At 40.6% G+C, this 12931-nt stretch overlaps 1 protein-coding gene across 2 annotated transcripts in view; it reads left to right on the top strand.

Moving 5' to 3' along the window:
• The window catches only part of PCYT1A (phosphate cytidylyltransferase 1A, choline), a 48065-nt gene extending 35299 nt beyond the window's left edge, over window positions 1-12766 (top strand). For both annotated transcript variants that reach the window (XM_069556893.1, XM_069556901.1), the window contains 6 exons: window positions 1425-1541; window positions 2699-2850; window positions 5222-5300; window positions 6020-6162; window positions 7602-7790; window positions 8656-12766. In XM_069556893.1, coding sequence (XP_069412994.1) covers window positions 1425-1541; window positions 2699-2850; window positions 5222-5300; window positions 6020-6162; window positions 7602-7790; window positions 8656-8862 — 887 coding nt within the window. In that variant the 3' untranslated portion in view covers window positions 8863-12766. The remainder of the gene's footprint in view (window positions 1-1424; window positions 1542-2698; window positions 2851-5221; window positions 5301-6019; window positions 6163-7601; window positions 7791-8655) is intronic.
• The last annotated feature ends 165 nt before the right edge of the window (window positions 12767-12931 follow it).

The following is a 12931-nucleotide window of genomic DNA, read 5'->3' as shown; positions in this document are numbered from 1 at the left end:
CACAGTTTTAGTGAGTGGATCATGTCATAGTCAGTATAACAATGAAGTTTAGGTTGTTTCCAAATTTTTGCTATTACAAACAGTGCTGCAATGAATAATGCAATTTGCATACATATTTACAAACATATCCGTGAGATAAATTCCTAGAATTGGAATAGCTGGGCTAAAGGGTATAAACATTTGTCCTTTGTCTTTTGACAGATATTACCTAATTTCCTTTCTTAAAAGTTATACCAGTTTATATTTCTATCAGCAGTGTGTATGATTTCTCAGTATAAAAACTATTCATTTATGGATAAAGCTGTCTATAAAGAAAAGTCCATAAGCCTCCTGAGAACCACTTTCCTCTCTCTTGATTCATTGTCCTCAAGGCAGAAAGGAGATGTATCTTATCCCTACCTTCAGTATGGTGTATTTGATAAGGCTGTGACCCTTCTTTCCAAAAATAATACAGATGCTCCTACTGTTCTTTTTTGCTGCTACAGTGAAACAACTCTTCTTTTATTCATGTAGTGGAAATAGGACTAGTTAGATTTATCATTTGAAGCATGATGAACCACTGTATCAATTTCTTTCTCAATGTGTTTACTTGACTTTAGAATTAGTCTTGTACCCCAGGATATCATTTCCTGCCTTTTCTTTCACAGTTCACTACCACTAACAATAAGTTGACAGTCATTTATTATTTTCACTAATGGATAGGAGAAGAGGAAAAGCTCTAATATAAAGTCCTAAAGTATTTATATATGATTTTCAAGTATTTTCTGTATCACCCTATACTGAGAAGGTGTAACATATTCACTGTCAAGGTGAAATGCTTGAAGAAATTCCATCTGTTACCGTAGAGCAGATAGGGTGAATCTGGGACTGAGAAGCAATAGATTGACAACTGGTGCTTGCCTTCCCTCTTTTTCAGTCTCACTCCTCTGGATCACTCTACTTTCAAAGCAAAGTATTTTATTTTCAAAGCAAAATGTTAGTCATTAGTAATCACAGCAGCTTGAAAATGAGAGAGCAGGCAGCCAGAGAATAGTTTAATTATAGTCTGTTTAAACATAACTGAAGTTTAAATATAAACCAAAAATGATGATTTTAAAGTTTCAGATATAGCTCTTGTATGACTCTTCCCTTCACTTCTTAAATAACTTTAAGAAAAAATAATCAAGAAACCCAATTACCTGATCAATTTGGTAAACCCAGGCTGACGACGAGAGTTAGTGGCTATAATGCCAAGAGAGTCTGTGGAATTCTGTGATGTTATTCCTTACAATCCCAAAACACCCCAAATTAAGGTGAACAGCCAGAGAATACCTTAAAAGGGAGTTGTGCAAGAATTGAACAGTCACACAGTGCTATTTCCATTTGTTAAATATGAGGTATTGAGTCAGTTTGTTTGTCTGATAAATTCTTTCCTTTGGATTTAGGTGAACGGCCTGTGAGAGTTTATGCAGATGGAATATTTGACTTATTTCATTCTGGTCATGCCCGGGCTCTGATGCAAGCAAAGAACCTTTTCCCTAATACATACCTCATTGTGGGAGGTAAGAAAACACCTACTGACTTAGGTGCTATCCAGAAAAAAATTATAGTAGCCTTTTTTCTCCTGTCTTTATAACCTGAGTACATTGACTCTTACTTTGGTTTTTAAATGAGGGATATAGTGTAGCCTCTTTAAAATGTGAAGCATATGAAGAACATGAAGTATCTAAAACCTGAACTGTATACACCTGGAGAGAGACGCTCTAAGCTCATTGACTTGAGATGTCCAGGATTTATCTCGCTGGTTTTGGCTGGTTTCTGCAGTCTGATCCCCTATTGCCTACTTAAACAGCATTTACTTTAGATTTCAGTTTATCATCCTAACATGACTCTATGTTTATATGTGTACTGTGCAGGCTCAGTTGTGTTACTTTGTGACCCCGTGGACTCTAGCCCACCAGGCTCCTCTGTCCATGGTATTTTTCAGGCAGGAGTACTGGAATGGGTTGCCTTGCCCTTCTCCAGGGCATCTTCCCAACCCAGGGACTGAACCCGCATCTCTTGCATCTCTTGGCATTGGCAGACAGATTCTTTACCACTGTATCACCTGGGAAGCCCCTCAGTTTATCATTCTGAATCAGCTGAAGTACAAAAGTTTGCTAAGCAAATGTTATGTGGTCTAGTCCAGGCTAATAGGGCTTCACTGGTGGCTCAGATAGTAAAGAAGCTGCCTTCAATGTGGGAGACCCAGCTTTGCTCCCTGGATCGGGGAGATCCCTTGGAGAAGGGAATGACAACTCATGCCAGTATTCTTGTTTAGAGAATCCCATGGACAGAGGAGCAGCCTGGTGGGCTACAGTCCATGGGGTCACAATGAGTCAGACATGACTGAGCAACTGATACTTTCCAGTCTAATAGGAAAACATTTTTTTAAACTGTTCATTGATGCAGAAAGGTACAGTAGGTTCATTTCAAAACCAAAGATCTTATTCTTCTGTTGTATCCTCTCCTTTCCAAAGTGTGAACATAGTGAGTGTTGCTCCCGAAGGTGTATCTTGGATTAGGGAAAGCATTGTTATCCAGACTGAGCTACATTTAGAATACTGTTATCCAAGTGGGATGATTGGTTACAATCCTAGGAAATGGTAGAGGTTGGTGACCAAGGTGTGGTTAAGCAGAGGGGACTTTGACTTATAACCTTATGATGTGGTGAACTCAGTTTGCAGTGATGAGCTAACACACAACTTCAAAGGCTTCACCGTGATGAATGAAAATGAGCGCTATGATGCAGTGCAGCACTGCCGCTATGTGGATGAGGTGGTGAGGAATGCCCCCTGGACCCTGACACCAGAGTTCCTGGCAGAACACCGGGTAAGAAACTGAGTACATGTTCCCATTCCCTGTTTTGTAATTCCCTCAACTTTGAAGGCTTCTGGTACTTGGGCTAGTTTTCCACTAGCTTTATTTTACTTCTGCCTTCTCTGTAAATTTAATATAGAAGAGATGATGATGTTATTACTTCTAATAATAGTCATCCTTGACATTTTTATTGGATTTGATGGTTTAGAGGCGCTTTTACATCCATTATATTTCATTTGTTCCCCACAAAAGTCCTGTTGGGTAGTTGTTAGTTATTTCCACTTTACACATAAGAACAGGGCCAGAGAGGCCAAATAACCAGGTTACACACTAGCAGGGCTAGAAATTTAACCTCTTCAGTTATGGAGTCTATGCATCCCCACCCCTTCCCCCATAGATGTGTCCATCCTCATAGTGTACCAGCCTCTTTAGAGTATACCTAGCCCCAGCCATGCTCTCAGTTCAGTTCAGTTGCTCAGTTGTGTCTGACATTTCGCCACTCCATGGACTGCAACACGCCAGGCTTCCCTGTCCATCACCAACTCCCAGAGTTTACTTAGACTCATGTCCGTTGAGTCGGTGATGCCATCCAACCATCTCATCTTCTGTCGTACCCTTCTCCTCCCGCCTTCAATCTTTCCCAGCATCAGGGTCTTTTCAAATGAGTCAGTTCTTCCCATCAGGTAGCCAAAGTATTGGAGTTTCAGCTTCAGCATCAGTCCTTTCAATGAATACTCAGGACTGACTCCCTTTAGAATGGACTGGTTTGATCTCCTTGTAGTCCAAGGGACTTTGAAGAGTCTTTTCCAACACCACAGTTCAAAAGCATCAATTCTTCGGCGCTCAGCTTTCTTTATAGTCCAACTCTCGCATCCATACACGACCACTGGAAAAACCATAGCCTTGACTAGACGGACCTTTGTTGGCAAAGTAATGTCTCTGCTTTTTAATATGCTGTCTAGGTTGGTCATAACTTTTTTTCCATGCTCTCAAGGAGCTCACATTCCAGGAAGTAAAATATAGAAACATGGACTTACCTTGTATTGGCTTAAATTTAGTTTCAGGACTTTTAATTTCAGGCTAGAAATTATGTGGGGTCAGAAACCAGGGAGGTTTCTCACTTTGTCTCAGTGAATTGGTATTATAAAAATCCTTATCTCCTTCTTATTTTCCCACATTAAAAAAGCAGATTTCCTACAAAAGATGGGTTTATAGCTGAGAAGAACTTACCAGATCAGGTTGGAGGCCCTTAAGCTTGAGAAACCAGCAAGCATGTTGTCAGTTCCCTACAGTGGTGTGTAGAATGTTGAAAGTAAATTGTCCAGTGAGACAGGAAAGAACAAAAGTAGCCAAAGTGCCTCAAAAGCAGTATTTGGGTAAGCCTGAAGCTAAGGGATATTTGTTACAACTATTTAGGATTAGGACAGACCTTTTATAGTTCTGTAGCTTTTCTGCATCAACATTTAGCAGCCAGTGGTACCAAAGGTGAAGAGCAAGATTATTCTCAGCAACATAGCCAGGCAGGCCTAGGCAGAAGAGGTTAGAGGGACTCCCAGATTCCCTTTTCTCTCCTTGTTAGTAGTATATCGTCAGTCACGAGTCTGGCTTGTTCATTGTTCTTATTTTCACTTTGCTGCCTTTGTGTCCCTGACAGATTGTTCATGGATAATTGATATGTTAGTTGAGAGTTCCTGACATAGTCCTGATGAGTGTAACATTACAATGGCTTCTGGGGGCTGGGTATGGTGGTATTAGCAATTTAATTAACAAAGGAGATAACGGCCTATTCAGGAAGGAGTAAATAAATGAGGTTTAGAAAGATTGTTGATCCCAGTGCAAGAGATATTGACAGTAGTAAAGTGATAGATCTGAGACCTAAAGGTCTTTTATGGGGCTCTTAGTTGCTGTTTTTATATTCCCACTTACCTCACAGACTTAGAGAGAAACCAGTTAACAAAGAAGTGACTTCTTTCTCATATTTTTAGAAACCGTGTTTGACCAGTTCTTGTAGAGCCAGGAGGATAGGGAGGTTTCTTTTCTTCTTTTCTTGACTCCATCCACTAGCTAGCATAGCAGAAAATCCTCCAGGCCTATTTCCCACACCATGATGACTGGTATTCATGTGAGGGTAGCACTTCTAGGAACCAGGAGGAGCAACTAGAAGAGAAACTGGCTAGCTTCATGTTTATGATCCATAAACAGCTAGGTTGGATCACTTGTAAAAGAATCATGAAATTTATGAGCCGAGCAAGGAGAGACAAAGAGAAAAGTTGATTTGAGCCCTGTCTTCACCTTGTGGCCCTTTTTCTGGGCCACAGAGTGTTGCCTGGTTCTTTCTAAGTAGCAGTTATCCTGAGTTTTAATGATGTTTCCTTATTTTCAGATTGATTTTGTGGCTCATGATGACATCCCTTATTCTTCTGCTGGGAGTGATGATGTTTATAAGCACATCAAGGAAGCAGGTGAGTACGCTGATGTGCATCCTCATTTTATGGAGTCTCAGGAACAATGACATAGTCAATCACATCACTACCGAGGAAAATTTATACAGTGAGAAATTGAACATCCACTTTTAGGTCACACTTTGGATAAGAGGTTAAAGTGAGCATAGCATAATATCCCGGAGAAGGCAATGGCACCCCACTCCAGTACTCTTGCCTGGAAAATCCCATGGACGGAGGAGCCTGGTAGGCTGCAGTCCATGGGGTCGCAAAGAGTCAGACATGACTGAGCGACTTCACTTTCACTTTTCACTTCCATGCATTGGAGAAGGAAATGGCAACCCACTCCAGTGTTCTCGCCTGGAGAATCCCAGGGACAGGGGAGCCTGGTGGGCTGCCGTCTCTGGGGTCGCACAGAGTCAGACACGACTGAAGCGACTTAGCAGCAGCAATAGCAGCATCATAATATCCATCAGTTCTCAGTCTAAACAATCTACTTTTGTTATCTCTTTTAATTTCAAGAAACCTTTCTCCAGCCCCATTCTTTTCTTAATATTAGGACCTTTCCTTACTCCTAACCCTTCATTCAGTCTTTCTTCTGTATGTTAGTATCTCAGACTGTACTTAGTAATAGCAGACTCTGCTTTTTGAGGATAGGAAAGGACTGTGGCTCCCAGTTTCCATCTAGTCCTACTGCCTGAGCTATTCAGAGTATCACAGTATTTGTGTTTTGGGGTTAGGCATGTTTGCTCCAACACAGAGGACAGAAGGTATCTCCACATCAGACATCATCACTCGAATTGTCCGTGACTATGATGTGTATGCCAGGCGGAACCTCCAGAGGGGCTACACAGCAAAGGAACTCAATGTCAGCTTTATCAATGTAAGTTCTAACCTCATCCCAGAGTTCCCTGGCCCTATAGGACATGTTGCCTCTCACTTTGTCTAAGTTAAACTTGCTCTTCAATCTGCTCTTATTATCACCTCCAAAAGCTCAGTGGATACCTCTTTGCACATAGTACTACTATGCCAGGCTTTTTACAAAGAGCATTTGGATGTATCTGTTCTATAAAAAAGAAGCATTATCAGCCTTTATAGTCTAGTATCACAACATTGATATAAGGACATACAGCCAATTAAATAAGAATGTGTAACTTACAAAGTACAGTGTTTATATCGAATACATTTAAAACAGTGGTTCTTAACTTTTTTTTTGGTATGGTCTGTATAAATCTGATGAAAACTATGGATCTTCTCCCTGTGTGGTTAGTAACACACATTTTGCATGCAACTTCTCAAGGCACATGGAACTAACTTTTAAAATTTGATTTATGAAAGCAAGTTTATCTTAGCTTAATATTGCCCTTAGAAACAAACTGCTATACATTTTGTATATAAATTATACCTCAGTAAAATTGATTTAAAAAGAAGAAAGCTGCTGTGTCTTCTATATGTGAGTAATTTACCATGCTCCCTCATTTGTTCCCAGCTCTGTGAATTATGAATGGGTAAAATGGTTTCATCTAAATTGATTTATCTGTGCAGATAAATGCTGGCTACTGTTAACAACCTAGCTGTTGTTACACTGCAGAATTTATTGTCATGTGTTTAAGAATCCTAAACATATTCCCCTTCCCCTTTATGATCTGAAAATGAGAACACTTTTCATTTGGCTAAAGACTCCTTCCCTCCCTTTGGGAGGGTTCATACCATTTTCCCTTATTTTTAGGGACCAATGAGTATCATCCTTACTTTGCGAATGAGCAAACAGACCTCCAGATGTTTAAAAAAAAAAAAAACTTCTCTGTAGTCATAGAATAAGCCAGTGATGGAGGGAAAGTTTTAGCACAATAAATGAATTAAGTAAAAGGTCTACTGCTTTCTTTTTCAGCCTGTTAGAGTTGACTGGTTGTTGGCAATACTGTACAGTGATCTTGTTGCTCCCTCCCTATACATATACATCTCCATCTAGAATGGGGTTTTGGGTTTTGTTGGGCATGTTTATCTTCCAAGTTAATGTTTTGTCTTAAAAATCTGAGTTTGTTTGGTATATGCCAGTCTGTTACTGGGCTTACCCTGTGCATTTAGTTTAGTCCTGGGCTCTACAATCTTAGAATTATTACACTTTTACATAGGATGACCAGCCAGAGCATATCTTTTCTGTTACCATGGTACGGAAGTATGGGATATATTAAAGTAAAGTGAAATTCTCAAGACCGAAAGGAATGTCTAAATAGAGTACCAAACCAAGTCTTTTCCTTCCTCTTGGTATGGAAGGTCAGTGTGAGTAATATTTCTCAAAACAGTTATTTCTTTATCCAGGAGAAGAAATACCACTTGCAGGAGCGAGTTGACAAAGTAAAGAAGAAAGTGAAAGATGTGGAGGAAAAGTCAAAAGAATTTGTTCAGAAGGTGGAAGAAAAAAGCATTGACCTCATTCAGAAATGGGAAGAGAAATCCCGAGAATTCATTGGAAGCTTCCTGGAAATGTTTGGTCCAGAAGGAGCGCTGGTATGTTTCTTCCTGCTGGGCAATTTAGGGAAATTCAGGAAAATCTAGGGAATTCTTATGCTGTGAAAGGAACTGTAAAATCCTTGAGCAGAAAGGGACATTGACAATAAAAAGTTATCTAATGTGTTCCCTTTATTGGGCAGAACTATATTTCAACTATCCCCAGAAAGGTTTTAAAAATCTTTACAGAAAGTGGTTATACATTCTCCTAATTTTGCCAGCTGTCTATAAACCTCCAAATATGGTGACAAGTGAGTAACCTTGCCTAGCTTGCTTCTACATTACAGTTTTGGATAGAAGGAAAGGAAAGAGCAAAGAACGGTTTAAAAAAAAAAAAAAGAAACAACTGCCTCCACTACAAGCAGCCACTGCAGGTTTGCTGGATATGGTGGGAATTCTGTCCTTGAGGACTAGGCAAGGTCTTTCTGAGCCAGATAAAAGGTGCATGTGTAGCTATTAGCAGATGAGCCCTAGGATATCAGAAATGATCTGGCTGTGGGGGTGCTTGGATGCCAGAATAGATTATTCATGGAGAATATAGAATTTTCAGAGAACCCCCAAAACTAAGGTAGGTACCCTTTTGTCTGAGTTAATTCCTCTGTTTTTGCCTAGAACCTAGACTACAGACCAAGTAGCCTTTTAAGAATTCCTTTTAAGATTGGATGACAGTGGATAACAGGTGGGACCCCTTAGACATGTAGTATAGCATAACCACTTTGAGAAATTGCTTAGAATTGTATCTGTGGCTTACTTGGTCACTTTTGATGTTACAGAGGGCACTCACGATAATTTGAAGTCTCAGATCTCCTCCATTGGTTAGTAGGATCCATAGGTTTCTTCTAACTCTTCCTTTTGGTCTCCCCAGAAACATATGCTGAAAGAGGGGAAAGGCCGGATGCTGCAGGCCATCAGTCCAAGGCAGAGTCCCAGCAACAGCCCCACTCGTGAACGTTCCCCCTCTCCCTCTTTCCGGTGGCCCTTCTCTGGCAAGACTTCCCCACCTTCCTCCCCAACAAACCTCTCCAGACACAAGTCTGCGGCCTATGATATCAGTGAGGATGAAGAAGACTAAATTTTCATCTCTCCTTTCTCCTCCCCTCCCTCTGTCCCAACCTTCAGAAGCTCTCTGTTGAATTCCAGATTGTGATCCCAACACTAATCCTAAGGACAGCTACAAAGGAAAGACAGTTGGGGCAAGAGGACTTAGGATGGGGGGACCAGACAGCCTATCCTCGGAGAGACATCACCCATCCCCACCAAGAAGGAGGCTAACTACATCTTAGAAGCCTGTTCTGCATTCATATACCCTCCCCATGGACTTTGCTTTACTGTTTATGTTCATGTGCTCTTGACAGGGAAATTGTCATTTTTATTAATTTTTTAAAAATTAGTCTTTCAAATGTAGTAAGTAGAACTAATTTTTTGCCCCCGAGGAGTGGGCAGAAGGAAGTGGTGTAATACCCAGAGGCCTTTTCTTCCTGATACACCATAGTGTTTGCCTTCTGTTCTCAGGCAAACTGTCTTGCCAACTCCTTCAGGCAGTGAGCCATGCTGATGGGTGATTTGGAGGGGAAATACCATAATCTTGGTTTCCTTTTTTTAAAAAAGCTAAAAGCTGAGTAACAGCCACAAATCCCCAGTGTATACTGCTGGCACGTGTGTCCGTGTGGCTGTGGGAAGAAGGAGATCTGAGTCTGACTTTTCTTACTCCCTGAGGAGTTTCTTGTTGGACCCAGTGGGGTCCATGAAGACACTGATGGGGATGGAACCAGACCACATGGCATCAGCTGCGGTTTCTATGCTGTGTTCATCTCTCAGAAAATTCTGTTGCCCAGTTATTTGGGAGCTCTTGTCAATCTCTTTTTTGTAATCTTTCAATTCTTCCTGCCTTTAAAGGGAGGAACACTTTCAGGTTTACTCTGATTGAGGAGGGGAGTTGGACAATACTCAAACCTATACAAAATCAGTTTAATTTTCCTCTGGGAGTAAGTCCCTAGCCCTACTACTCCTATCTTAATACTCATTTCCTAGCTTTTTACGAAGGATACTTTGTAAATGTCTGCAGTTTGAACATGATCTGTTAATCCATGTTGCTCATAACCATATTGAATATTGAGAGAGGTTTGCAGAGAACATAGGTGCAAAAGCATAAGGAAACACACCCCTTTTTAAAGCCTTATCTTGACCTCTTCCCCTTGTAATAGTATCCTTGACTGGAACCAGTGCCCCGTAAAGTGTTTCTTTTCCCCAGGGAGTTGGCATCTGGCAGGGACTCCCATCACTGCCCCTCTAGCAAGTCACCAGTGGCTCACATTACAAGAGTGTGGTAGATTCCCTCCTCCTCCCTCTGCCTGCCCCCATTTCCCCTGTTACGCTGCCCAGGGGATTCACCACTTAAATTTCACATCAGAGAATGCTGAAGCTTAAGCACTTGCTGTTGAGCATGAGCTCCTTTTCAATGTGTAGCATCCTACAGCACATGACCTAGCAGATCATTATCTATCATAATCCTAATCCTTATCATATCATAAGGTTCAGGGGAAATTTGCTTCTGTCTAGGGCCCATCTCATCACTCATAAATACCCCTTGTAGGGGTGGAGTTCTAGTGTTTTCAGCTAAGAAAACCACATTTTATCTTTCCTTGCCCCTCTGCTAAGGTTGTGAGCATCTCATAGTCCCTTTCCTGAACACTTTCTGGTAAAACTTGCTCTTATGCCTGAGGGCCAGTGGCTAGAGTTACTGCCTGCCTGCACAGCAGGACTACCTAGGTTCTTAAAACTACATCATCCAGAGAAGCAAAACGCAGCAGAGTAGAGGAATAAACAGGGTGAACCTCTTGTTGTCCTGATGGCCCATGAAAATTACATTTCTAACTCTTCTCATGAAGTGCTTTTTTTACTATCAAATCTAGTTTACACAGGCTTTGGCTTGAAACCCTTTTTTTGGAACTGTTGAAGTTAATGTTTTCCTATAATACCAGCTTCGTAGGATCACATATTTAACTTTTCTGCTTCAGTCTTCCCCTTTTGGGAATTCTACCCATTTCTGTTGATAGAAAAACAGTGAAATCACCACTGAAACCCACCTACATTTTCTCTCAAAATACATGTTGTCCAAGTATATTTGGAAAGGGAGGCAATCAGAATGTGATTTTCCTCCCTGTAGTCACTCCTCACAGGTATTGTCTGGGTCCCAAATGTTTGGCCTTCCTTCTCTGCTCTGTAGATGGGCTGCTTTTGGCATATCCTGTCCTTGGAGTATGACCTCTAGGCTAACAAGCTCCATGAGACTGCTAGCACCGGCATGTGCATGTGTTGTCGGAAAACTTTCACCCCTTCTGGTGAGCCTGTATGGCCTCAGTCTCCTAACACAGTATATCTCTGTGAAATTTTGACTAAAAGCAAAAAACTTGATGGCATGGCATGCTAGGTACTTTGGGATAAACGTGATCCTACATGCTGGACAATGGTGGGTGGGTGGAGGAAGTTGTTGGGATGATGCATTATTTGATCATTTGTGCCTAATTAAATGAGGTTAGAGGTTCACATTCCACAACCGTGTGTGTGATCTGTAAATCTTTAAATATTGTTGTTAATATTAATTTTTAACATTAATTTTAATATTACTTAAGCCCTAAATCTCACAAGCAAAGCTGTCAGCCTGAATAGGCCAAATGTGGCAGAAATGGGAGAGCCTTAAAAGTTGGTTGGCCTTATAGCCTCTCTCTGCAATAGAAGGAGAAGGGAGACAGAAGCCTTGTAGCCAGTGCTGAGGAGGTGCCATTTCATCAGTTACCTTGAGATGCACTGGGCAGAAAGTTTGCTTTTTTCATACACTAGACTCCATAGCACTGAAGGGTAGAGGTTGAAATTTTAGAGGAGTAGAAATGGATCATTTGTACTGCTCCAGCTGCTTCTGATCGCTAGAGCCAAAGACCATTATTTCGATGAGGCTTGGGTAAGAAGGTTGGGGATGTGAGGAGGTTGAAAGTCCTGAATAAGAGAAAAAATTTGAGGGAGGTCAAGAGAGCTTTTGACCTTTTCTGATCACTGATAACATCGCAGGCAGCACCTGAGTTACATTTTTCTCATTTGTGACCACACAGCTGTCCAGGAAGTCTTTGAATATTCCATCCACAATGATTTCTTCACAGTGCTTTGTATTCTTTCTTGATTTACGGGCAGTTTTTGTTTTTCTGGAGCTCATTGCCTTATTAATCCTGTTTTAAACCCTATATCTAAAATCTTTCCAAATCAAGTCTATTTTGCTGCTTTTGTTTAATTTCCTAAAAGCCATAGCTTTTACATGTTCTGTCAGCAAACTATCACCAAAAGTTGAGCCAATGCAGGTAGGAGAAAAGCTCCCTTAACAATGTTTTTAACTAATGGTATTTTTTTCAAGCTTATCAATATAAGTATTTTTAAAGGTATATTTTTCAAGGTCATACAATGATTGTTCTTGTTTTCTCTCATGGAATAGATTGTCATGGGATAAAGACTGGTCCCTAGCTATTATTTTTGCAAATAAATAGAACATGTTTTGGGGATTATACTATTAAATGTTAATTTTCTTTAAAAGAAAGAAGAAAGATATTCTGTCTGCCAAAGTTTAATGTTAGTACTTAGATTGGGGTAGAAAACAAAAGTAGTTGTGTTGGTTTAACATTAAAATGACTGCAGTTCTGTTTACTTAGCTTTCAAGTGGGCTTTCTCACCATTCTTAGGGAGACACTGACTGTTTTGAACACAGAGATTTGATTGGTTGAGTTGTTTTGTATTGTGGATCCTGAGAAGAGTGTTGGAAAGAAATACTGGCCTTGGCATGAATGTTGCCCCCATCACCAGTGCTGGTGTCCACAAGGACGTTTTCCTCAATCGGTGTTCAGTGTATTTTTTTCTGTCTGAGTGTTACTAAATTGTTATTGTTCAGTTATTTTGGCTTTTGTCATTAGCCAAATAAAGGCAAAGTGATTTTACCTAATGTTTCACATGTGTATTATATATTTCATGTATTTGAGACTTTTCCTGTATGATCAATTCCTTTACTTTTGCATCCTAATTTGTCTCCTCAGAATCATTGCATGACCATATCATTGCAGTTCCTTCTGCAGCTTGGTACAGAAGACTCAGAAAGCCATTGG

The sequence above is a fragment of the Ovis canadensis genome, chromosome 1 (genome assembly GCF_042477335.2).
Source record: "Ovis canadensis isolate MfBH-ARS-UI-01 breed Bighorn chromosome 1, ARS-UI_OviCan_v2, whole genome shotgun sequence".
Classification (NCBI taxonomy): domain Eukaryota; kingdom Metazoa; phylum Chordata; class Mammalia; order Artiodactyla; family Bovidae; genus Ovis; species Ovis canadensis.
The sequence above is the reverse complement of the archived record's forward strand: the minus strand, read 5'-3'. Positions and strand labels throughout refer to the sequence as shown.